This window comes from Felis catus, chromosome X (genome assembly GCF_018350175.1).
Source record: "Felis catus isolate Fca126 chromosome X, F.catus_Fca126_mat1.0, whole genome shotgun sequence".
NCBI lineage: Eukaryota > Metazoa > Chordata > Mammalia > Carnivora > Felidae > Felis > Felis catus.
Genome location: NC_058386.1, coordinates 70,626,579 through 70,654,543, shown reverse-complemented (window position 1 = coordinate 70,654,543; position 27,965 = coordinate 70,626,579). Strand labels below are relative to the sequence as shown.

At 34.6% G+C, this 27,965-nt stretch overlaps 1 protein-coding gene across 8 annotated transcripts; it reads right to left on the bottom strand.

Moving 5' to 3' along the window:
* Positions 1-439: 439 nt before the first annotated feature.
* On the bottom strand, positions 440-27,772 carry ZNF711 (zinc finger protein 711). Of its 8 annotated transcripts, none has more exons than XM_045050826.1 (12): positions 27,550-27,772; positions 25,676-25,803; positions 24,530-24,792; positions 24,055-24,159; positions 16,250-16,807; positions 10,174-10,329; positions 8,914-9,051; positions 6,731-6,868; positions 5,936-6,013; positions 5,804-5,851; positions 3,617-3,760; positions 440-3,131 (listed from the first exon to the last, which is right to left on the bottom strand). In XM_045050826.1, the coding sequence occupies exons 4-12, from the start codon at positions 24,131-24,133 to the stop codon at positions 1,954-1,956; spliced, it is 2,517 nt and encodes an 838-aa protein (XP_044906761.1). In that variant the 5' UTR covers positions 24,134-24,159; positions 24,530-24,792; positions 25,676-25,803; positions 27,550-27,772; the 3' UTR covers positions 440-1,953. The 8 variants fall into 8 exon arrangements, with proteins under 8 accessions (XP_044906761.1, XP_044906760.1, XP_023104722.1 ...); XM_045050825.1 differs by having other exon boundaries at positions 24,535-24,792; XM_023248954.2 differs by lacking the exon at positions 24,530-24,792.
* Positions 27,773-27,965: the final 193 nt, after the last annotated feature.

Sequence of the window (27,965 nt, the reverse complement as noted above, 5' to 3'; positions counted from 1 at the left end):
TACATGAATTCTATTAAATGTTGACTGCTTTAAATATAGCAGGTTAAGTGTCATTTGCAAAAATCTTTCCCAAATACTTGATTTAATGCTTTTCCTTTTGAATGTACATTGGTCTATTTGGAACATAATTAAATTCTTTTCTCAGGATTGTGTTACTTAAGCAGGTTAGGAATTTTCAGTTTTCTCTAATCTCAAGTCTTAAGATGAACACCTTTATAGCATTTCATCATGGTTTTAGCAGAAATATACATTTTTAAGGAGTAATCATGCCATAGTCATCATAATTATTTAAGTTCCTAGCTCGTGTTGTTTTGAATGCACAAAATCTATTAGACATTACATTATGGACCAAATTACCTATAACAATTTTAAGTAAAAAGTCTTTTAATAAAGAGTGAACATTACAACATACTTTAAATAAATTCATAAAACCCTGACGTGCAATAAATGCTTTTTATTGTATGCTCATTTCAATGAGTAACATTTAGAAATAATAATCCCACATAACAATGACAATCTTATTTTACAGCGTGTACATCATTTACAGCCACATAACACACTATTTTAGATTTTCCAAATTTAATATTCTGAAGTTAAGAAAGATAAAAAATTTATTCTCAAGGAACAGATCCTTATCTGGTGCAAAAACAGAAAGGTGAACATTATTTAAAACACAAATTCACAATATAGCATAAAGTAAATTTACATTTTAGTTATGTTGAACAGCTGAGTGGAAACATGAAGCAACTATAACTTAAAAGTACACATCATATGCATTACATTTATGAACAGGAGTTTCATTAAATTTCCCTAAACCAGCTTTTTATATTAAGCGCCATTTTGATTTGCAGCATGCTAACACAAAGCATTGTTAAAGGGATGCATATTTTAAATTTATACACTGTAAACTGAATATCCACCTCCAAACTCTACTGGCAGCATAGTGTTTTGTTAAATACTGCATATATACTGCATCATATTGAAAATTCATGTTAATAATATGGTATATAGATTTTAAAAAATCAAAATTTCCAATAATGGCATAAAATTGCACCTTTAAACATTAGAGCAAGTACAAATAGAACAATCATACTTGCTAAGACTGCCCTAAAAAGAAACTTCTAAACATAGTATTTAAGAAAACTGTTCTCCCAGTTTAAACTTTAGATCATTAAGAAATATAGTGCTAACTTTATTTGCAACACTACTGTTGCATCTGTTTTAGAAAGCCACATTTGACTCAAACATACTTTTGTCATATATGCCATACTGAAAAATCAACCTGAACATCAGAAAAGAGAACTGTAATCCTAAACTTCACTTTATACTTCAGGAAAGAATGCTATATTTTAAACATCCTATCCTGTGATAAAATCTAGCAGCTCTGAAATTCTTTTTAATAGTACTGAATTAATATAAGCTGTTTTCCAGTGGAATTTCTTTTAATGGATACATAAAACTTTTGCCATTTCTGGAATTCAATTTTCAGGTACCATAAAAAAGGCCCAATGACTAAGTGACTGATGCATGACTAAATTTTATTTCTCCACTTCATTTCTAAAATCACATAAAAGTGAGGCTTGCTTGCCATAGCAAAGCATTGTTAAACTCAATTATGTATGATCTTTTCAGAAGTATTGATCTCTAGTATGATCAGCCAATAAAGTCATTGTCTTTGCTCTTCCCTTCTGTAGTTTATGCATATAACACTATTAAATAGACACTTAAGAGTTTTTCTGCAACCATTCTATGGTGCTTCTTAAATTCTTTAAGTAATTTTCAAAGGGGTATAAGATCCCCTGTCATTTCAAATATTTCAAGATCTCTAATACAAAGAATGTAAAGTTATGATTTACTATCAAGCTTTGGAACTAGATGAAACAGTTCATGAAATTTTCATCCCATGTAGTGTATCATATTTTCTAAATAGCTTCTTTCTTTATATTGATCTTATTACATAAGAGCCTCCTTGTGGTGCCTCATAATATGCTGATTTTTTTCTGATGGTCTTCGGAATCCCTTCTTGCAGAATTCACACCTGTGTGGATAGTCTTTTGTATGTATTGATATCACATGTCGTTTAAAGCCCGATGCATCTGTAGTGCTGTATTCACAATACTCACATTGGTAAATCTTCCTTCCAGTGTGGGTCTTCATATGTTTTTTGAGTTCATTTTGTTGCCTGAACCCTCTCTTGCACCTTTTACACTTCAATGACTGATCCTTAGTATGAACTGAAAGGATATGACCACTAAGAATAAATGGATCTGATGTTTTAAAGTCACAGTGCCTACACTGATGAATCTTCCTACCCTTATGGATATCACTATGCTTTTTGAGCTCAGAAGGACGATGGAAACCTTTTTCGCAGACCTCACATTTGTGAGGAAAATCCTTAGTATGGACAGATATGATGTGCCGCTTAAGGTCACTTGAGTTGGTGCTCTTATGGTCACAATGAGGACACTGGTGTGTCTTATGTCCTTGAAACAAATCCAGATGGCGTTGAAGCTCCCTCTCATCACCAAATGCTTGAGGACAATGCTCACATTTATATGGCAAATTGTTACCATGTTTAGACTTAATATGAGTTTTCAGATTTGACTGATCTGCACACCTGAAGACACAATACTGACACTGATATGGCTTCTCACCAGTATGGGTTCTCATGTGTTTCTTGAGTTCAGAAGGATGTCGAAAGCCCTTACCACACTCAACACAAACATGAGGAAAATTTTTGCTATGAACAGCCAGTAAATGTCTGTTTAACAGTCCTTGTTCTGCAGTTTCATAGTCACAGTATTTGCACTTGTGCATCTTCGGCTCCTTGTCTCTTAATATAAGTTTATTTGAACTCAGTGGACTAGCCTCTCTGTATCTTCGTGTGTATTCTGTAAATTCATGGGTTTTGTCAACTTTGTTTATAAGCTTATGGCTTTCCAAGTGGTTATGGAAACTCACTTTCTTGTTAGTTGTGAAGTCACAATCTGTACACTGGTATTTTTTTCTCATCAAATGATCAGGATGATTCTTCATGTGTCTTTTCAAGAATCCCCTGGATTTAAACTTTTTTGTGCAAATATGGCAAGGGTATACTGTCAGGGGCTGTCCATCAGGGCCTATTATAACAGCTAGATAAAAAAAAAGGAAGTTATGACAGTTGGCCAGATTGTTTTAAAGGGTTTTACAACAAAGGTGCCAAAATTAGCTGACATTCACAATGTGAGAACTATACTAGTAGAATAAAATCCTGTAGAATAAAATGCACATTAAAAGTGATGTGATAAAATACCTCATTAAAAAGTAATGAGCATCACCATAGTATAGACCATTCACCTGTCAAAATGTTATATACATTTTGTAAACCAGAAATAGGCAACCTCTGTGAAACCAACCTGAAAATTCTCTTTGAAAACAACATTTGGGTAAAGAGCATACAAGCATAGTTTTACTAAATGTCAAGCACTTAAAAAAAACCCAACTATTTAAATCAAACACAAACAGGTATATGGGAATAGGACTACTCTGTAACAATGGACTTCTTTTCCTTTGTTTACCAAAAAATGTTTCCACGTTTCAAATCATTATAATATTCATAAAGTATTAGTATTTTTACCTGTTTGCCACTGCCTGGTTTCTCCCCTTCTCCTCTTCTTGGCTTTCTGTTTAAGTACTTTATTTGTATTAATGCTATCACAAATTTGAAGGTACTGTGCTGCTGTACTACTTCTGCTTTCTAATGTTGAGTCCAAAGTATTTCCTGGAAAAAACATGATACACTATTAAATTACATAATATTTATACTTTTTGGTTTTGGATAGATGAATTACTAGAGATGACATGGCATTAAGTTACCATTGCGGTACTAAATTCACAAAGTATACTCATATTCTTTCTTTTATACCCTTACACACACACACACACACACACACACACACACACACACACAACTAAAAACACTTTAAATATCATGTGAAATTAACTTTAAACTATCTCAATTTATTCATCCTAACAGAATAAACTAATAAGGTGAATGTAACATGAGACAATGAATTTTATGACCCAAACAAAATATTGGCATCAGATCAATTTCTCACCAATGAAGGCCGATGATGTCAGGCTCTGCGCTGACAACGCAGAACCTATTTGGAATTTTCTCACCCTGCCCGCCCCCCGACCCTCTCCCTCTCTGAAAATGAACGAATAAACAAAAAAAAAAAACTTAAAAAAAGAAAATAGTTCTGCCCCAAAGAAGACATTAACAAGCAATTGGTATCAAGGAGAATTTTTACTTTAAAATAATTTCTATTTTAACCTTGGCTGCAGCAACTTTTTAATAGACATGTCTCTGGAGGCAAGGGAAACAAAACAGAAGCAAAAATCAACTATTGGGACCTCATCAAGATAAGAAGCTTCTGCACAGCAAAGGAAACAATCAACAGAACAAAAAGGCAACTGACGGAATGGGAGAAAATATTTGCAAATGACATATCGGAAAAAGGGTTAGTATCCAAAATCTATAAAGAACCTATCAAACTCGACACCCAAAAAACAATCCAGTGAAGAACTGGGCAAAAGACATGAACACACTTTTCCAAAGAAGACATCCAGATGGCTAACAGACACATGAAAAGATGCTCAACATCATTTATCATTAAGGAAACACAAATCAAAACCACAATGAGGTATCACCTCACACTTGTCAGAATGGCTAAAACTAACAACACAGGAAACAACAGATGTTGGCCAGGAAGCAGAGATACGGGAACACTTTAGTGAGAATGCAAACTGGTGCAACCATTCTGAAAAACAGTATGGAGGTTCCCCAAAAAAGTAAAAATAGAACTAACCCATGACCCAGCAATTGCACTACTAGGTATGTATCCAAAGGATACAAAAATGCTGATTTGAAGGGGCTCATGTACTCCAATGTTTATAGCAGCACTACCAACAATAGCCAAATTATGAAAAGAGCCCAAATATCCACTGAGTGATGAATGGATAAAGAAGATGTGGTATATATATACAATGGAATATTACCCAGCAGCAATCAAAGAGGATGAAATCTTGCCATTTGCAACAACATGGATGGAATTTGAATGTATTATGCTAAGTAAAATCAGAGAAAGATAAATATCATGTGATTTCACTCATATGTGTATTTAAGAAACAAAACAGGTGGACAAAGGGGAAAGGAAAAAAATAAGATAAAAAGAGAGAGGGAGGTAAAAAGAGACTTTAATACAGAGAACAAACTGAGGGTTGCTAGAGGCCTGTTGGGTGGGAAGATGGGCTAAATGGGTAATGGGCATTAAGGAGGGCATTTGTTGGGATGAACACTGGGAGTTTTATGTAAGTGATGAATCATTAAATTCTACTCCTGAAATCGTTATTACATTATATGGTAACTAACTTGGATTTAAATAAAATTAAAAAATTTTTAAATAAATAAAAAAACACCATTACATTTAAAAAAACAAATAAAATAAAATAAAATAATTTCTATTTTATAATTTTCTCCATAGCAGCCTTTTATGATTCATATTGTAAGTTGCCCAACATCTGTATCATGAGATAAAGCTAAAATGAACTGCACTTGCAGAATAACATGCATTATGTTTGTACCTAAAGTAATCAATTCCCCAAAGAGGAAAACTCTTATGTAACTAACTAGATAAGATATGACCAGGCAAGTAAGAGTCTAACCTATGTGTCCATACACACAAACCAGTAACTGGTTATTTTCCAAACACTATATAAAACTGGCTATTTAACTTACATGTCGCATATAATGCTCTCTTACCTGATGCTTGACAATCTTCATACCTTCGGGAAACTCTTCTTTCATCTCCTAAAAAAAAAAGGCTAATTAAAAACTGATATGCTGAGTATAATGATTACTAGTGGATCACATCTTAATCTACAAAACTCTTACTTTGACCATTGTTCCTTGGATTAAACTTTTTTGTTGTTGAGTTCTTCCACTCCCATAGATTAGATATAATTTCACGCACTGAAAATAAGGGCTACTGTTAGCATCCTTGGAACTGTTAAAATCTAGAACAATCTTATTTTTAAAATAAAAATTGAGTATATATTTCTGCAGAATACACTCAAAATTGAAGATGTTCAATAAATGACTGTTGAATGAATGAACCTTTGGAAAAACTGAGATAAGATTATGCATTTGAACACCAAAACTTTTCAAAATAAAGAGTATACCTGGACCATCTTGTAAATTAAGTAGGAATGAGGTTACATAGAAAAAAAAAAAAAAACCCTGATAAATTTACCTTCCGTTAGATCAATTTACCTTCCATTAGATACTTTCTAGAAGAGCACACCTGGTTTCCTGTTTCTTTTCAAACCCCCCAAATCTTATTTGTGGTGTTAATACATGAAATAAGTTTTTGAAAAAGGGGAAGGATCAATTTTCAAAGGATATTCCTATTTTAGAAAAATAAAACTTTTTATGACACTCACTTATACAGGTAGGATTTTGAATAAAGCCTACTGAAAAACAATAATGCATTAAGCAAGGCTCATTTTAAATAACACAAGATATATGGTAGGAAAATCACGTATGTAACTAGAGATTAATCAGTCCACAGCAAAACATTTTATATTAGTCAACTCATGAGGGCCATTAGCACAGCATATTTAATGACCTAAAGGCTGATCAAATAGATATGTTATGTACTTAGCAGGTGAAAAAATGCCAGTGTCCTACCATATGCCGCAGCCCAGACAACAGGGACAATTGTTTTATTAACATCAGAGTCCTCAAGCTGAGTCTCAGGGAGAGAAGTTCCTTCCTCTTCCCCTACAATGACTTCCATGTAAACTTCATCTGCTATTTCAGCGCAACCTAAATTTTAGAAATAATTGCTTGTTTATAACCCCAAATATTTAATAAATGGGTAAAAAAATTCCAAACAATTAAAATTTTTCAACTGTCAAGATTTCAATTTTGTTAATTTTAAAATTACATTAGGCACTTTGGAGACGAGTGCCTCTAGGAGACAATCATTTATTAAAACTCTTATTCTCCTCTTAGAACCTATCCTATGAAAATGACTTTTAGATTATGTAAAACATTTGCGCTTGGAATATATTGACTAATTTTATAGTCCACTGGGCATTACGAACTTGTAAAAAATGCTGCAGTCCATGATTGTGCTTGACTGATCTTTAGAACTCAGAAAGCATTTCCCATAGAATCAATACTAGAAAGTGATCCTTGCTACCCCATATACTATAACTTAAATGCAGTTCTGTACACGCATTGAAAAGTAGTCAAAAATACTAGTTAATTGAAAAAAATTTAAATAAAAATAATCAAAGTCATATATATGTATATATAAAACATAATGTATATATAAAGTGGTCCTCATGTATATGTGGACATCCTTTAACAGGCAGGATTTTCAGAGACTCTACTGAGAAAACAAGCATTAAGTGAGACTCACTTTTTAAAAATATAGTATCGGAGTAAAAAAATATAAACCTAGAGAGTCATTTAGTATATTTTATGTGACATAATCATTTCGATTTAAGCTGTTAGGTAAAAAATTGGCTTTGAATTTATGCTTTTCCTTTGATTCACATATTGGGAACTTCTATTCACTATGGAAGCAATGTGGAAAAAATGTGAGAAAAAAGTGTCCCTTTTCTCCCAAGTTTCCCTTCTTTCAATTAACGAGAAAGAGACACTGGTCTAAGCTTTCCACTTAGACAAGGAATTCTGGCATCAGTTAACTTAAGCTTCAGTCTCCCAACTTTTATTGTGCCCCTTTGCTGACCAATGAGTAAAAAATAATAATAAAGAATTTAAAGACCAAATAGAAATTACCTCATTTAACACTTTTCCTCTCCAATCAAATCCTCTAGACTTACTTGTTTTTAGATTATCAACTGTGGTGTATTATTCATGTTTGGGATTGGAATTCAGCTTCCCATGGCTTCTAAGGAAGGAAATCTGAGGCGTGGAGGTCAGAGCACAGTCTAGGAAAAGCTGAGTATTATCTAGGTAATGCACTCAAGTGGAGGCTTTTGCCCTTCCAGGGCAAAACAAAATAGTTTTGTCTCAGCATGGAAAGAAGACAGAAAAAGCCATAGTGAAGGGCTGCATTCCTACACTGAGGTGAGAGTGTAACATGCCCTCATAAGGAAATGGGCAGCATGGCAGGAAAGGAAATCTGAGGAGTCATTTTCACCGTATGGTACTCAGCCCCAAGAAACCTTAAGCAGCAACTACTTGGAGACCATCAAAGGCATAATAAGTAAAGATCCTGGGAGCTTAACTTACTTGGGAGAATACTTACTCATCTAATCTTTCAGTGACAGAAGGAGAACAACCAGTTAGCCTTTCCACTGCTAAATCCAGAGAGGCCAATGGTGTTCACTGCCATGTGGAAAGAACACTGGCAGTAGAGTTAGATAGCTAAGAGTTGAAATTGTACATTCCTCCCTTAATATTATAATGATCTTGGGCAATTACTTAAGTTCCCTGAGCACTTTTTTCCTCCCATAAAACAAAGATAATACCACCTACCTCGGAGACGAGTTGTGAGTATTAAATATTTATGCAACATATCCAGTAACACAGACAAAATAGATGCCCAATAATTACCTATGTATTTGTGGGCTCTAATGAAGTCAGGAACCCTATGTTGTGTATCTCTGTATCCCTAGTATCTGAGACATAGCATTTCATGTTTGCTGATTTGAATAATACATGTATGCATGAATGGTCAAAAGGACTGTTTTCTTTTAAATTAATTACAGCAAAGGTCTGACTTATTTTATTGAACTTTGCTCCTATATAGTGCTTGTATCTCTGAGATTGCTTATTTTTTTTTAAAGAATGCATGATGGCTACTGATAAGTCACTACAGTGCCCCTTTTTCTTACTAATATCATCTTCTTCTTGAGAAGAATCTTTAACTGCCATGTAAACCATCTTCTCCCGCTGCATTCGACTCTGGTCAAGCACTCCAGCTACAGAATGTCCATTGGTGTACTCACTCTCTGTGACAATTTCTGTTCCACCTTAAAAATTAAATCACATATCAATATAAAGAAATATCATGAAATAATTCCCTAAGTCAATAAGGAAGATATATAAGAAATATTTTCCTTTGGAAAAATATTCCCCAAAATATTCCAATATAATGTCTAAGTGTCAAGAGAATTTTCTTATAAAATACACTCTGAATTTTCAGTAACCACTGAGAAATAACAACAAATGTTAACATTTACATCACACTTATATGCAAAGCACTATAGAAGTCTTTAATACGTATTTTACCCATTTAGTCTTCACAATAGCCCTGTGAGGTAGTTACTATCATCGTGGCCATTTCATGGATGAGGAAACTAAGGCAGAAAAAGGTTAAGTAACTCACCAATAACCACTCAGCTAAATGGCAGAACTAGGATTAAAATCCAAGCAGCCTGCCTCTAAGCCTGCCCTTAAATACTCATTACAACTTCCTACTCTAAATCAAAGCCTCTCCACTCATTTGTTTTGATAATCCCAACCATAACATTCTACTTATGTTGAAAGAATCCAAGAATGATATATTCTGCATTCCTGCTTATTCACATACAATTTTTTAATATTCCATCCCCAAAGAAGTCTATAAAAATCTGCACTGGGGTGCTGGGGTGGCTCAGTCGTTAAGCATCCGACTTTGCCTCAGATCATGATTTCACAGCTCATGGGTTCGAGCTCCGGGCTCTGTGTTGACAGCTCAGACCCTGGAGCCTGTTTTGGATTCTGTGTCTCCCTCTCTCTCTGCCCCTTCCCCTCTTGTGCTCCATCTATCTCTCTCAAAAATAAATAAACATTAAAAAAATCTGCAGTTTATGGGGCGCCTGGGTGGCTCAGTCAGTTAGGTGTCTGACTTTGGCTCAGGTCATGATCTCGCAGTTAGTGAGTTCAAGCCCCGCATTGGGTTCTGTGCTGACAGCTCAGAGCCTGGAGCCTGCTTCAGATTCTGTGTCACCCTCTCTCTGCCCCTCCCTTGCTTGCACTCTGTGCCTCTCTCTCAAAAATTAAAAAAAAATAAATAAAAATTTAAAAATCTTCACTTTAAAAGAAAGTCACCAGAAAAGAATAAGTTTTCATTCATAACTATTATAGCAATAAATTAAAATTAGTCTTTGTACCTATTTCAACATCATCTTCAGCCTCAGCTTTAAATATATACACTTTTATTACTTCTGAACCAAATCCATCTTCTTTAACATCTTCCTGTGAACCATCACTGCCAATTTTTAATGGTGTGTTCCCCATATGCTCTAATTTTTCCCCAACATCATCCACTGTAAAATATAAAGAAGAAACTATTTTAGACAAAAAGTATAACTGACATTTAGTGGATGTCATAAGAGCAACATGAAATGTGTTGATCACCTATCCACTGTATTCACTTTATGACCTATTATGCAACTACTGAAAGTGCTTTGTTTCATGAAAAAACAATATACAACATCAGATATACTACACAATTGTAACTACAGAAAAAATTTATTCAGAGATTTTAATTTATATATATGAAATACTTAATAACCACAGAGCCTTAATTAAGATGGTTTTGGAAACGATTAAATAATCTTCCATTACATTCAACATTTTAAGTTAAATCCTAACACCAAAATTAATAACAGAAAAAATCAGAACATAAAAATACATAGTACTCATAAAATAAGCTCACATAAACAATTCCCAAACTAAATAGCAGTATTTTAAAAACCAATCAGCATATGAAATTTAGAATTGAGAAAAGAGTAAACATCACCTGAATGATTTTATAAAAAGGCCTTTTCAGAAATTATAAAAACAATATCTTAATACTCTTAATTTCTGTTGAGTCCATGGAAGACAACTTCAAACCAGAAATTTTGTATACTTCTATATTTACAAACATATGCTAGACTTAAAAATCATATAGAAAGGTAAAGCAACAATATTTGAGAGTATTACTTACATTTTAAGTATACATAAAATTTTTATTCTCTACAGTGTTTAAGAATAACATTTATTTTCACATGAATACTATGCACAAACTATGCGATAAGTACATATCAATAAACTTTGTTCTTTAATCATAATATTAATATATTCCTTCAAATATTATATGACTACCATTTTTTATTTCAATGCTATACCTATAAAAACTGAAATATAATCTAATTGAAAATCTGCTTCTACCTATTATGTATATTATAGCATCATATATGAAACATAAAATCCTAAAGCCTCTGACTATATCTAAACAATTCCAGAGCTACTGAAAAAAGAATAAACTGACATAAAAATTATTAATTCAGTATTCTTAAAAAACAAATTTCAAGAAGATCTAAATAGGTAGAAGTCTAGATTTCCCTTACCTCCATTTTAAATTTGATACATGCAAATTCAAAAATATTCTTTTGGCCTTTCAAAATGGTGGAAAACACATTTCAGAAATTCTTTTTACAACGCAAAGCTACTTCAACTCTGTGATTAAATATAAATTATTCCATACTATTTAAGAGTTCAAAGAGTTTGTCTATAAAAGAAAGGACCTAAATAATCAAAATAAATTGACTAAATATGTTCATTCCAACATAGCCCCTAATTCTATTACTGCATTTCCTGGAAATTTTTTTTTACAATGGGACAGATTAAAATGAAAGAAAAACAAGATGAAGTATCTTATATTATCGATTTAATAATAGCTTCTCTTTTAAAACATGTTGAATAAAGCAATGACATCACAGAAAAAAATTAAAAGAGGCAATTTAAGATTTCAGAAAATGTTTTCTCATTCTTGAAAATAAAGACATAAGATATACAAAACCTCAAAAAGTGTCCAAAATATGAATTTCTTAAGTTGGAATAACATAGTAAATAAATGAAATACTGAAAATACTCTCATTTGATAAATACTGCTTTATTATCATTGAATGGTTTAAAGTGATCATAGCTACTTCTGGAACAAATTGAATTAAAACTATAATTCACAAAATTAAAGCTCATGAAGTGAAATACACATTTTTTGGTCACTTCTCAATAATTTTGTACCATAGTTTTTGCTTTAAATATTGAAATAACTGTTGCTATCCTGATTCCATTTATACCTTAAGGTCATCCATGGTTTAACGTATCCATTATTTTCTACTTAGATTCCTCAGAATGAGCAACTTTGAAATGTATTGAGTAACCAAACTTGTTTTGTATTTTAAGATTATAGAAGGTTATAAAGTTATTAAAATGTTACTATGCAGTTTTAAGAGATAAACCATCAACTTCACCAAGATTTATTCTGTATTCTTTGTTACAGAAAGTACAAAGGTAACAAAGATTTAATGGTCAATCAAGCGATTTTAGAAATGGATCCTCAAAGACTCTTAATGCAAATACTAAAAATACCCCAAATTAAGGCTTGCAATATCCAAGTCCCACAGTGTTGTTTCTTAACCCACAGGACATTCCAGACAGTAATAGCAAGTAATATTATCCACATCACAGAATTCTACTGGTGCTAAATGTAACATAAAACAGTAAGATGCATTGTTGATGAGTCTGCTAATGTTTGATATTCCTTTATAGAACTCAATAGCACAATTTGATTAAAAATTCAATATAACATTCCTTTTAAAAGCTAAGTAGGCTTTTTACTGCATCCCTTTTATGTTACATCTACCAAAATTATATTATGGATATGTTATTATCAGTATAGAGTATATTGATGTACTACAGAGATTATTAGATCAGGCAATATGTAAAGAATCTGTATTTCACAGCACTAAAATAAACACAAGTTACTAACATTTAGATTACAAAGGTGTGCCAGTCCCAAGTGTATACCCAAGAGATCTGAAAGCATGTCTGCACAAAATCTTGTACATGAATCTTCATAGCAGCATTATTGATAATAACCAAAAAATAGAAACACCATATGTTTATCAACTGATGGATAACTAAAATGTTTATCCTTATAATTAAATATTAGTAATGAAAAGGAATGAAGTACTGACACATGCTACAATATGAATGATCCTTGAAAGATTATGCTAAATGAAAGAAGCCAGACACAAAAGGCCACAAATTACATGACTCCCTTTAAATGAAATGTTGAGAATAGGTAAATCTATACAGACAGAAATTGGATTAGTGGTTGCCAGAGGAGGGGGAGTGGTATGTAGCAGAGGGGTGACTGCTAAAGGGCATGGGGTTTCTTTTTGGAGTGAAGAAAAAATTGTAAAATTGATTGTGGTGATGTTTATACAATGCTGTGGAATATACTAAAAATCACTGCACACCTTAAATGGTGAACTTCATGGCATGTGAATCATATCTCAATAAAGTTGTTATGTTAAAAAAAACACAAAGGTGTTAACTTTTCTTTTTTACCCTTGAAATTGGTGAGGTTTGATGACATCTCCCATAATGACTATACCAAGACATTTTTCTTTTTACAAGATTATGTTCCCAAAAGAAATATACAATAAAACCTTGGTTTGGGAGCATAATTCATTCCAGAAGCATGCTTGCAATCCAAAGTAATCACATATCAAAGCGAATTTCAAGAACCACTGGCTCAGTTGTGATCATGTGACATTCAGCATCATGTACTACTCATATTGCAAGACATTGCTTGTTTATCAAGTTAAAATTTGTTAGAAATGTTTGCTCCCCTGGCAGAACACTTGCAAAACAAGTTACTTGCAATCCAAGATTTTACTATAAACTGATTTTATAGGTAAAAAACAATTTGAAAGCATTATATTGGTTCATTATTTAATGGAACTTCCTTCTTCCAGTGAAGCCTTTATAAAGATATTATGGATGTTAGTTATTTTTAAAGAGCACACCTAGGATGATTTTAGACAGATATAGTTACTCTACATTACTTTACAAGTTACTTAGCACAAGTGGGAGAGCCTACTCATCTGTTAAGATAAACAATTTGTGATGTTTGGCTTAAAAGGGGAAAAAGCTCAGATGCACCTCAGATATGAGACAAAACAAATTCCCTACCTCTAAAACTTAGCTATGGTAAGAGTTCCTTATAGGAATATTAAGGGACTCAGAAATAAGACAAATGTCTGTTTTAAATCCTCAACTTTATCTCTTAAACATTTTGAAAATCTCTATCTTGGAAAGAAAAACAGAGAAGAGGACTTTTTAAATTAACACTGAGGCCTTTAAGGTAATTTATTCTCTTCACTCCTATAAGATTCAAAGGCCAAGAGAAACCAAGAGGTAAAGAAAATGAAGTGAAGATTAAGAGATGAAGGGAAAAAAGGGAAAAAACTAAATCAAAAGAGAATAAAATAAAACAAATGAAAATGGTAAGGAAGAGCAACTAGTTCCAATTTGAGTAAAATAATCATTATAAAAATGGTCAAAGAACTGGGTGGTAGGAAAATGGGTGATATAAAAAAATATTTAATTTTTGTATATTCCATGTTCCACAATAAAAAAAACTGCTTACGTTTGTTGTTGTTGTCCTTACTAATGATTAAGGAGTTAATTAATTCTCAGACTAAATTTCCCCTAAAATGATCCCACAGCAATCCCAGTATTTGAGCAATACAATGTTCTTTATAATCTTCAGTTTACTCCTATTAGAGTAGAAAGACAGAAGTCCTTTGCATTTGACATATAGGGCAATATAAAAATAAATACTGTGAATTAAAATATTCTAGAAACTCTTTCAAAAAAAACTTTTGCAGAATCAAATCACAGAAGACATGTTAAGGTATGACAATTCACAAAACATATAATGTCTAAATTTTAAACTATTTTAATATCAGAGTTTGACTTGACAAGTACTCTCTTTTAAAATGTTTATTTATTTGGAGAGAGAGAGAGAGCAGGGGAGGGGCAGAGAGAGAGAGAGAGAGAGAGAGAGAGAGAGAGAGAATCCTAAGCAGGCTCTGTGCTGTCAGTGCAGAGCCCAACATGGGGCATGATCCTATGAACTGTGAGATCATGACCTGAGCCGAAATCAAGAGTTGGGCACTCAACTGACTGAACCACCCAGGCACACTGACAAGTACTCTTTTAAAGGCACAATATTATTTTGGTACTAGAAAGGCTACCGACTTTTGTCACACCATTTTATATAATCATAACCATAGTTGGTTTTTTAAACATCAGGTTAAGATATAAATATGGAATTGCTTTAGTAATGGACATCAATTTAAAAAGAGGTAATAACAGTTTGCACAGTCTTTTAGTGACTTAAATCATTCCCTTAAAAACAATGTAAATATTCACCTCCAAAAGTGGTTGTAGAGGGAAAAAGTTAACATGCTATACTTCAGAATCATATTTACAAATTAAATCTAATTTGTTTTTAGTTTTAAATTCACTGATACATATAACATATCACCACTTCATGCACACATACACATTACTCTACTTGTTGATGCACTTCCCAATCAGTCCTTTTTTATTTTAAAAAGAAAAGAAAAATCCACCATGAAAAAGTGAACTTTATCTAATTTTTATTACTTCCAACATGATCCCTCCAAATTGTATAAAGAACAGACCTACTTCTTCCTCAAGTTCCATTAATAACTCATCATGAGATTTTTATTATTGTTGCTGTTCAGGCAAACCCACCACTTAAAATGAGAACAAGATATTTCTATCTTCCTCCTTCAGATAGAATGTCTTAAAGACATCATAAAGCAATCTGAAATAAACACATCAAGGCATTTTTCACACAGAATATACACACGCATATTTAGACAAAAAATAAACACAGGGAGAACTGCAGAATACAATCTGAGTTTAAGATTTCCTTTTCAAGTACTTGATAAAAAATTAATTACACATTCCTTGATATATTATACTTAAATTCCTAAGCAAAACTTAACTGACAACTCCAGTACCTACCACATTAAAAAGCAAGCAGTAGTTGCATAAAATAAACTTCCTATTTTGAAATATACATATTTACCATTAAAAATTTTATCAGTTAATGTTCTTGTTGAATCTTCTTTTTGGTGCTAATGTATTAATAAATTACATTAATTTACCTAATTGTGGTATGAACTTTCATTGAGTAAATTAAAAATATGAGCAAGTTCAAAAAGCATCTCAACAATACAGCTTTGTAAAAAAATATTTTGCAAAATGATTATCCTCTTGTCTTTTATTGACTAGATCCCCCATCCCAGAAAACCTTTCCAGGTTATATATAAATAAATCTCCCAAGTAATTATGTACTTTTGTTTCACTTACAAGATATCATTAAGTAGTCTTCAGAAGTGCTCTTGACATCATCATCATCATCATCATCATCATCATCATCTTCGGTTTTAATAGTAACTGAAGAACCAGGAACACCACCAGCTGCTTGAATCACAGTTTCTGTATCTGAATTAGTTACAAGAACCTCCTCTGATACCATTGTGGGAGAGTCAACTCCTGAAACACAATCTTGGACCACATGTTCTAAGTGTCCATCAGGACCAGTAACAAGGTCAGCCACAAAAACCTGCTCAGGTACTCTAACGGTTTCTGTAATTAGCTCAGAAGTCAAGATATGATCACCATCATCTTCCTCTAAATCTTCTTCAATAGCAACATCAGCTTCAAGTACAGCTTCAGGAACAATTACCCCTTCTGTTACTACATCAGTCTCAGTGATGATATCAGGCCCATGGACAACTTCAGCTGCAAGGCCATGATCAAGAGTTATCCCATCATCTGTGACAACATCAGAAACTAATACAGCCTCAGGAACCGAAACAACAATATGGTCTCCATCGATATGCGCAGTACCAGCCATTCCAGCCACTATAATACAAACAATTATCCAAAAAAAGTAAAGTTATTTTATTAATTAAAAGTACTATAATATATTTAATATATCAGATGACATAAAACATTTAAAAATATGAAGTAGTCCATGCAAACTATCATCTTAAAAATCACGGACAATTTAAATGCAATAAAAACCATCACCAGGTGCATCTGGCTGGCTCAGTTGGTAAAGCATGTGACTCTTCATCTTGGGGGTTGTGAGTTCAAGCCCCACATTGGGTGTAGAGCTTACATAAAAGTAAAAAAAATAAAAACAAAAATAAAAACAAAAACACAAAACATCACCAACCAGGAATTGGGGTGGAGGTAGGTGAAAACAATGTTAGTAAAATCTAAATTAAGAGCTTAAAAACAATGCACTTTATTTTCAAGTAAAATGTAAAAGCCACAGTGAGATATTAGAACAGCTAACATAAATGAACAATAACACCACAGGTTGGTGAGGATACAAAGAAACGATCTCTCATACATTGATGGCAGAAATGTAAAATCGTAGCAACCACTCTGGAAAATATATGGCAGTTTCTTAAAAAACTGAACATGTATTTACCATAAAACCCAACATTTACACTCTAGGGCATTTTCCCTAGAGATATTAAAACATATGTTTACACAAAAAACTGTAGATAAAAATTCATAACAGGTCATTGTGGCTATTACACATAATTGCAAAAAAATAGAAAACAACCCAATTGTACTTCCAGCAGATAAATGGTTGGTAAAACCAACTCTGGCACATCTCTATCATGGAATACTACTCAGCAATAAAAAAAGGTGACAACTATTGATACATTCAACACCTGAATGAATCTCCGGAAAATTAAAGCAAATTACTAAAGATTATGATACTATATAATGTATAAATGGAATCATTAATGTAACATTCTCAAAATTACAAATTATAGAGATAGACAACAGATTCAAAGTTGCCAAAGGTGAGGGTGTGTGTAAATATATTGGCATAGCATATATATGGTAATGGAATAGTTCTAGATCTTTATTGTGGTGGTGTTTACAAAAATCTATATATAGGGTAAAACTACACAGAACTATATACACTTACACAAATATATGTAAAAATAATGGTGATAACTTCAGAAGGTCTTTAGTCTAGTTAACAGTAATGCACCAATGTTAACTTCCTACTTTTGATACTGTAGTACAGTTATATAAGATGTCACCATTCCAAGAGGAGGAGTACAAGCTACATGGGACTCTATGTACTATTTTTTCTACTTCTTGTAAGTATAGTATTTCAACAAAATTAAAATCAAAATAAGAAGGACACACAAACATAAATGCGTACTAATGTTAAATTAAGTTTGTAAAATATGCCAAGCTTAATACATTATAAAATATGCATTAGAAGCATAAAAGTCCCTAAAATTCTTTATCTTATAAGAATTACTATATTCAAAAGTGGAAAGCATCTTTTAACACCTGATTTGGGGGGGAAAACCCAACTCACTGTAGACAAAGATTTGGTTTGATAAAATTCATACATAGGGACTCTAAATTTCACTAAGTTCTAAACCAGTAAGTCTAAAGGAACAAAGCTTTAAACAATGTTTTTCTTGAGCACCAACTCCTACCTTCTTTACAAATATTATAAAAGTATAAAATCACTTCATGAAGAACTCTTAAGTTTTGCCTCACTGAAGTGTACAGGAAACAATAGAGTCTATAGTCCAGGTTATAACAAAATTATCTACATTAAATAATCTAATACAAAGCCTTCTCCACATAATGATCACTTTCTATAAAGTCATACCTGAAAGAGTGCTATACAGTGTTCACTATTATTAACCAATTCATTATGGAAGTTAGTTAACAAGTTAATATGGAAACCAGTACACTATCAAAAGATAAAGTGAGAAAGGAAAACTACCTTTCAGGATTATCTTCCTTTCTACCCCTCTGTACTGTCCTCAATATTCTCAAACTCTTACCTAAACCACCATATTACCCCAAAAGGAGAGAGCTTCAATCTTGAAAATCTGGTAAGCAAAGGGAGTATGTATAAAACAAGTACTTTCTATTCACTGGTTACTCCACCAGCCATTTTGGAGATGGGGAGTTGGTGGAGGTTCAAATCGAACATTCAACCAGACTAGAAATGTGGTTTTTAACAAGGAAAAATTAAATGTTAAGCCTATAAAATTCATAGTATTGGAGTTCTATGTATATAAACAATAAAATGAATATTTTATAAAATCCTTCCACAAGTCAGACTTAAAATATGGAAAATTCTGGAGGTTAGTTTGGTTCCTGAGAGTACACACTAAGGAATGATGGAAAGATAGAATAACACCAAATGCTGGCCTGGGTTCAGATTAACCTGACTGGGAAGATTCTAGCCTCTACTCTAGTAGGAACTTACAGGTCAAAATAAACCAGATGTAAGCATTAAAATAAATCCAAATATGCTTGTTCACACTGAACTAAATAATAATATCAAGGATCCTAGACCAAGAATTGACAAGTTTCCCACAGGGTGCTGACATATTATTCAGACCAAGATCCAAGATGTCCCCTATTAAATTTTGCTTTTTCCTCTCATCAGCTCATCTGCTTAGTTAGATCTCATGAGCTTAGTTAAGCTCATCTGCTTAGTTTTCCTCTCATCTGCTTAGTTAGATCTCATTAAACTTCTAAACAAAGTCACTTATTTAACTACGCACTAGCTGTATTTATTGCTTCCTGACTATGCATCAAGCAACCTACTAATATTTTTATAAATATTATCTTATTTAAGCCTCAGAACAACTTTATGATGTATTATTATCTCCTTTTTAAATATGAAAGAACTATGGTTTAGAGAAGTTAAATAAACTTGCCCAAGGTTCAAGCTGAGGACTGAGCTTATTGCTTAACTCTAGACTGGCTGTTTTCTACCTGTCTACAGGAGGAGAATAGAGTTTATTTACTCTACATACTGTTTTTAAGAGATTTATAGGGTTAACCAAGTGAGTCACTATTAAAGGAACAGTTTGAGAGAGAGAGTAAAAAGATCTATCACAAAGTCACTCAATTAAATTTTAAAGCATTTAGTAAGCAGCATTAAATGGTATTAAAAATGTATCTCACTAGGTAACAAATTATAAATGGTAAGAAATCATCATTTAAAAAGTGTGAAATCAATGAGGTAACCAAATAACAATAAGAAATAAGTCATCATTTCAAGAATTTCCCATTTCACTAAAGTTATTTCATTTAAATGTGAATACCTGAAACTTCACCAGAGGTATAGCATAAAATTTGGTATTTGTTGGGTCTGCCTTGGGCCACATGTAAGGCTGTTTTGCTATTTAAATCACTGAGCAACCAACATACTTTTTGCATCAATAAAATCTTAACTATTAAATTCAATGGAACAGATTCCAAAGAGAACCATTGTACCGAGACACAAGCAAAGTTATACAAACCGTTTTGTAAATTTAAAAATCTCAAATATCCTTCAAAAGAAACTGGCCTACTAAGCTTCTGAATTAATGTTTCAGGTTCTTAATATAATAGCCAGCCCATCCCGACCAAGAACATTATAGAATTTAGAGATCCTCTGACACAGTATATTTACTTGATTAGCTCTACTTGTGTATGTCAACTCTGTTTCACAAAGATCATTAATTTTAAGGATTCCAAATATCTAAGTTTCTATGTTGACAGAAATTTAAATTTTTTTTTACATTTATTCATTTTTGAGAGACAGAGAGAGAGCACAAGCAGGGGAGGGGCAGAGAGAGAGGGAGACACAGAATCCGTAGCAGGTTCCAGGCTCCGAGCTGTCAGCACAGAGCCTGATGTGGGGCTCGAACCCACAAACTGCAAGATCATGACCTGAGCCGACGTCGGACGCTTAACCGACTGAGCCACCTAGGCGCCCCAATTTGAAGAGAAACTGATACAGGCTGCAACATGGATGAAACTTGAAAACCAGGCTAAGTGAAAGAAGCCAGACACAAAAGGCCACATATGGTATGATTCAATTTATGTGAAATGTCTAGAATAGGTAAATCCATAGAAATATTAGTGGTTGCCTAGGTCTGGAGCAGGGTAGGGGGTGACCACTAATGAGTATTAGGATTTATTTCCTCAATGACAAAATGTTCTAAAATTAGGTAGTGGTGATGTTTGTACAACTCTGTGAGTATAATAAAACCACTGAATTGTATTCTTTAAAATGGGTAGGTTGTATGATATATGGATTATTAACTCAAAAGAAAAAAAAAGGATGTACATAATGTATTTCAACATGCATGTTCTACTTCCCTACCAACTAAAAGGAAGTAAAGTATTAGATGTAATAAGGGGTTGATTAAACCTTAAAACACTGAAGAAGAACAAGGAAAAAAGAAGGTAAGAGGAGCATCAAGGAAATATTCACCAGCAGTAAATGGACATTTTTTCCCCAATCTTTGAAAGGAATCAGGCTTTACTTGCTAATACGCAACTTCTTCAGGAGTGAGGGGGGTCTGGAAGTTCACCAAATGCTACAGGGTGGGTTAAATTTTGTATCATATGGAGACAATACTGTATTTTTTCCATTTCTAAGGTATCTTATTTTTAAAATTTTTAAAGGTTTATTTATTTTTGAGAGAGAGAGAGAGAGACAGAGTGACAGTGGGGGAGGAGCAGAGAGAGCGGGGGACAGAATCTGAAGCGGGTTCCAGGCTCCAGGTTCCAAGCTGTCAGCAAAGAGCCTCATGCGGGGCTTGAACTCATGGACCGTGAGATCATGACTTGAGCTGAAGTCAGAGGCTTAACTGACTGAGCCGCCCAGGTGCCTCATATTTTTAAAAGGCAAAAAATTAAAGGTGACATTTCAACCAAAACTTATTAACATACTGAAGTTAAAGTGTTCCAGTATTTTAAAAAAACTATAAGCAAAGAATTCACAACATTCGTTGCGAAAGCTTTACTCTTGAATTCTTTGTCCTTCTTGTAGAATTTATTCCTGTACTTTTTACACCCAAATCACTTCTAAGTCTTTCATAATCAACACAATTGACTTCTGATTCACTTAGCAGAATAAATCAATGATTGCTTTCTACTTCATCAATTGACTATATTGTCATCTTGATCTCAACCATATTCAATCTTGATCTGTGCACCACATCTTTATTCATCAGACAGAAGTGTCATGGAATCAGAACTGGAGAAGACCTTAAATGTTATCTAGTCCAATCCCCACACAAATGTGAATTAAGTAATTTGTCCAAGTTTACACAGATAGTTAATAGGACAGCCAAGACTAGAATCCAGTTCTTCTGATTCTTAACATTGTGGGCTTTACAACAGGGGAGAAAATAACATATTCAACCACATTAATGTGAAAACAGTAGTAACATTTTCTTAATTGAGAAAAGTATCACTAGTTGTAATCCTCCATCCCTAATATCCTCTTTGACAATTCCACAATACCTTGTGTTTTTTGTTTATCCCAATTTACTATTTGTTTTTTCTACTCTCACTCCACTTTTCCTCAATTCTTACCACTCTATCCTTGCCTCTAATAGTTCAGATACCTCAATCTCTTCTATAATTCAGACTGACCCTACCCAAATTCAGTTTCTTTGTTGACTGTTATACAGTCTTAACATCTTCATGAAAATAACTACTGTTAAGAGGCTACTGAAAAACCTGGCCACAAAAGCAGAGAATCTTTTCTTTTTTTAAAAAAAGAAAAATGTAATGCTATTAGAAACAACTTTCTGAAGATACTGCATCAGAATATAATTAACCACCTAATGCATAACTTTCCTATATCACAATATAAGCATCTAACTTCTTTGAAATGATTAAAGTAGTTCCTTTACCAGTTTTATTAACAAAAGCAATTTAAAATGTATTTTAGAAAACCAATTTAAAATTCCGTATATTCAGGGAACCCTCTTGCACTGTTGGTGGGAATGCAAATTGGTGCAGCTGCTCTGGAAAGCAGTGTGGAGGTTCCTCAGAAAATTAAAAATAGACCTACCCTATGACCCAGCAATAGCACTGCTAAGGATTTATCCAAGGGATACAGCAGTACTGATGCATAGGGCCACTTGTACCCCAATGTTCATAGCAGCACTCTCAACAATAGCCAAATTATGGAAAGAGCCTAAATGTCCATCAACTGATGAATGGATAAAGAAATTGTGGTTTATATACACAATGGAATATTACGTGGCAATGAGAAAAAATGAAATATGGCCTTTTGTAGCAACGTGGATGGAACTGGAGAGTGTGATGCTAAGTGAAATAAGTCATACAGAGAAAGACAGATACCATATGGTTTCACTCTTATGTGGACCCTGAGAAACTTAACAGGAACCCATGGGGGAGGGGAAGGAAAAAAAAAAAACAGAGTGGGAGAGAGCCAAAGCATAACAGACTGTGAAAAACTGAGAACAAACTGAGGGTTGATGGGGGGTGGGAGGGAGGTGAGGGTGGGTGATGGGTATTGAGGAGGGCACCTTTTGGGATGAGCACTGGGTGTTGTATGGAAACCAATTTGTCAATAAATTTCATATAAAAAAAAGAAATTGTGGTTTATATACACAATGGAATATTACGTGGCAATGAGAAAAAATGAAATATGGCCTTTTGTAGCAACTTGGATGGAACTGGAGAGTGTGATGCTAAGTGAAATAAGCCATACAGAGAAAGACAGATACCATATGGTGTCACTCTTATGTGGATCCTGAGAAACTTAACAGGAACCCATGGGGGAGGGGAAGGAAAAAAAAAAAAAAAGAGGTTAGAGTGGGAGAGAGCCAAAGCATAAGAGACTGTTAAAAACTGAGAACAAACTGAGGGTTGATGGGGGGTGGGAGGGAGGAGAGGGTGGGTGATGGGTATTGAGGAGGGCACCTTTTGGGATGAGCACTGGGTGTTGTATGGAAACCAATTTGTCAATAAATTTCATATATAAAAAAAAATTCCGTATATTCAAGAACTAATGTGGTTAATTATGTAAGCTGAATTTTTTCATTTTCAATGCCATATTATTACTATATTCCAAGTTTCCTTACCTCAACCTTCCCACAAAATTTTAAGAATGACTTTAAGCAGACTACTGACACATAGCTTTACTTTAAGAAAATGAACCCTACAAATGGATTTTCCTAGCAAAAGAACAACTTTTCATAAATTCTCCCCTTCCTCAACATAGTTTTGACATTTAATATGCTCTGATTTTAAAAAGAAAAAAATATATAACAAAGAAAATGCTTTACCAAAATCCTGCATAATCATGGTATGGGCCATTCTACAGTCTGATGTGTGCAATCCAAGACTTCCACCACCTGAATCCATACTTAGCAAAGTTCATTCACAAATCTCTGTAAAAGAAATGGTTTTAAAATAGTTTAAATATGTTTAGGCCAAAGTCAGTTGTTCTGAGAAAAAAAAAAAAATGCAATGGAAAGTATGCCTCAGAACCAGGTATGCAAATCTCATTACAAAAGAAAAGAAAACAAACCATAAACCTCAATTAGATGCTTTATGTGAAAAACATAAGTAAAAGAAGGGCTAAATGAAAGGAAATAAATCAAATGGATAATAAGACACAGTAAAGGTGAGGAGCCACAGGGGAAGTGATAGAAGCAAGCAAAAGAACAAAACTGTAGCACTGACATTCCAGTTAAAATGTAGGTTATAAGAGAAGAAAAAGAACAAGATGACAACAAACAATAGTTGGGATATTTATACATTACTAGAGGACTCAGGTGTCTAGTATTAGTGAATTTCATCCAGTGGCTCTCATCCATTTCTTCCAGACCCAGATCAGCCCTGCAGCGGAGCTCTGCAGATAAACTTGTGTTCCACCTCTGGCTCCCGGGGTTCTACTTATAATGTAAAATGTTCTATCCCAGTTTCCCTGGAGTTCTTTGAGCCAGTAAGGACTTCTGGCCTCACTCTACTACATTCTCTTGTCACATAGTTTTGAGGACTCATGGAAACATGACTGCTTCCTAAATATGGTAGAGATAAGATCAATCACATATAAACATTTAGCAAATTGTTCCTTTCAGAATATCATTTACTTGTAATTCTACAACTGATTTTTTTCCTTAGTGATTAATAAAGTCATGTTAGCTTCATGTTAGTTTTGAAAGCAAGGATTCAATCTATTTCACTTCAAGTGATGTATCCTATATTTAGGATCCACAGACAGCATGGAACCTAAAGTCGGTTGCTATCACTAAACATTATTTCTTACAATTACATAGGTGTATTTCCCATTCAAACATAAGATTCTAAGTATATCAACCAAAGTAATCTGTCAATTTTATAAAACATTTGTCTCATTTTTATTTAGGAGTGTTTAATAAATTAGGCTATACTGCACAAAAGATGAGATTATCATTAAAGTTTTAGAAAGCTGCCATGTAAAGCAACTTAATCTATCCTTAAATAAGGAGATTACCAAGATTTTTTCCTTGCCTTAAAGTTCTGTAGGAGGCAGAAGAGTATAACATTTGAATGGTGCAGATAAAAATCCTACAGTAGTAGGTGTCATTTCTGTGTATCAATTGATTGGACAAAATCACTTTATGTATGAACAAAATTACAAATTTTTAGAAACTCTTCTGTATTTTTCAAATATCACATTGTTTTCTGTCTCCAAAATGAAGTCATCAGAGGCAAGAGAGTTCATGATAAACTATCCATATGTTCACAGAGATATATCAAAATGTCATAAGGACTTATTTTAACATTTAAAACAGTGTACTATATCAACTTTAGAGTATTGTTTTCTTTATCACATAACTAATAGAACTACAAATGCCTTAAAATGTTTTAAACACTTAATTTTAATTATTAAATAAGATAAAACATTAAATTGTTAATCACCTTAATATGACTGTCTTGAAGAAATTGTAGATTTTCTTACATATTGTAAAATAAAATCTGCAGCAATTTGTTTTTGTTACTTTTCCTTCTGAACTATGTTATTTTCTTTGGAAAAGCGTTCTCTTTACCTATTGTAAAAATACATTCAAAATTAGACATTTTAAAACATTTTCAACCAAATCTCTTACACAACTTAAGAATTTTCTTTACACTTTAACGTGCAGAGTGAGGTAAAGAACGGCTCAAATGCTCAAATCTGTTCATCTAAAAAGCATCCGGAGGGATTCCAACAGAAATAACTACCTACTACGATATTAGCAACATTATTACAATTGAAATTCGACCACTTCATTAAACCAAAATCTTCTTTCTCTAAAGCACATTTAAAAAATCACTAGCTATACCTTATTTTGTAAAGTGAAAGACAACCAACCAAGGGCAAGCTTTATCCTTGCCCAATCGATAGAGAAAAATCTGCACTAGTGCTCAAAGAAGTGTAAAAATTTTAACACATAGTGTAACTACTGTGGTAAGTATTATACTGTATGAATACCCAATAAATAAACTGGAGCACCTTTTCCCATATAGGACGTTGAAATAAGATCAATAATAAATGAGGTATGAGTACAGCAGTGTGTTAAGTATTCAATAGCCAATAGATGGCTGGGCTTCTCAACATTCTCAAGAGTGTATCTTACATCCTGATTGAATGGAGCTAACCACTAAGTACGCTTCAAGTAAACACCTTTCTATCAATGTACGGGGAGCAGAAATCACAAAACAAACAACAACAAAAAACATTTTACTCTCATCTGTCTCCTCCAAACAGCTCACTCAGGACCTAGCTTCTTGATGATGTAAACAGGGTGAGAGGTAGAAGAGAAATCTTAAGGCAGCAGAGCAAGAGAATGCGAAAGTAGTATTTGCAGATAGGAAACAAAGGAGCCCTGGCAAGTAGCAGTATTGCAGCTTTGGACGCAACCAGCTTCCCGCATAAGTCTCCCTTCCCGTGACCATGCCAAGTTCCAATCATTTCGAGCAGAACGCACAGACGTGCCCTCTTATATATTACCCATCTGACTGGATCTTAAGTCAAACAAGAGAACCTTCTCCGTGGAAAGGCAGGAGGCGAAGAGACAAGAATACCCTTTCCCCTCCTCCCTCCTCTCACTTGGTGCAGCGGTCGCTACCGCTGCTACCCACGCCGTGCTGCCCAGCCCCTCATCCTCCTCCCGCTCTCTCTGCCCCGCTACATGGGAGACGGCTGGGAACCAAAATGGTGGTGTTTTAACGGAGGCGACAACTGCCGCACACACCCGCCCCCCCCCCCCCCAGGCTCTGGCTGTTCCCTATTCCCTAAAATGCCCGATTCTGTGCCACCTCCTCGCAAACGCCACCATAACTCGCGCATTCCAAGGTTACCATAAGCAGAGAAAGGGGTGGGGGGGGGGGAGCAGAGAGGTGGAAGAGAGACGAGAGTGAAAGGAATATGGGGGGGGTGGGGGTCGCCGGAGAAAATGCCAGGGGGACGCCGCATTCTTCAATTCACCGTTTTGTTTTCCGCCATTTTCCCGTTACCCTAAACCACCGACGGTCTCAACGACGGCTCTAGACCTTAGGGGCTCTGGCCTAGGAGAAGGAGAGGTTGCCTGAGGGGGAAAACACTCACTTCCCTCAATTCCTCCAGTCACCAGCTGTGGCTGAGGAGAAAAACTGTCAGACCGAGAGGGAGGCAAAGCTTAGGGACTAGACGCCCCTTCCATTGTTCCCTTCGCCCTACACTACAGGCTGGGTGTGAGCCTCTCCTCTCACAGGAGCGACACTGAGCGCAGCGGACCCAAATCCCTCTACTTTCTCTTCAGGAGTCTCCTTACCTGCTGCCACTGCTCCTCCACCGCCGCCGTTGGTTTGTGACCGCGCTCCGGATTTCTGCGGGGGTCGCCAGCTGTGGATCTGTAAGGTCCTCACATTCGGGTTTCCGAGGTTCCGTAGCCCGAGCCAATCACAAGCTACTCTGCGTCTGGGAGGCGCGCCGCCTAGTCCTTCTTTTTATCGCCGCCGACATGCTGAGGTTGCATTACGTCACGCTGCCCTTGCTGCAGGGTAGGGGGCCAAAGGGAGAGCGCGCGCGCGCGCGCGCGCGCGCGATCTGGAGATCAAGAATCCCGCGCTGAGTTTGTGCTTGGAGACGCCAGGGACTTGCAGGGGGTGGGGGTGAGGGTGCAGCACGGGCGAGTCCAAGTAAAGAAGCTTGGATCTTGGGGCGCCCCTGAGGAGTTTCCGTGGGAAG

Bases quoted from the DNA above. Each gene is read 5' to 3' on its own strand.
- ZNF711 (XM_045050826.1), bottom strand. From the start codon at position 24,133: ATGGATTCAGGTGGTGGAAGTCTTGGATTGCACACATCAGACTGTAGA. The intron at 9,052-10,173 runs GTACAAAGACTA...TTAATTTTTAAG, and splicing joins TGAAGATGATGTTGAAATAG to GTGGAACAGAAATTGTCACA. The intron at 5,852-5,935 runs GTAAGAGTTTTG...TTTTTTTTTTAG, and splicing joins TCCAAGGAACAATGGTCAAA to GAGATGAAAGAAGAGTTTCC.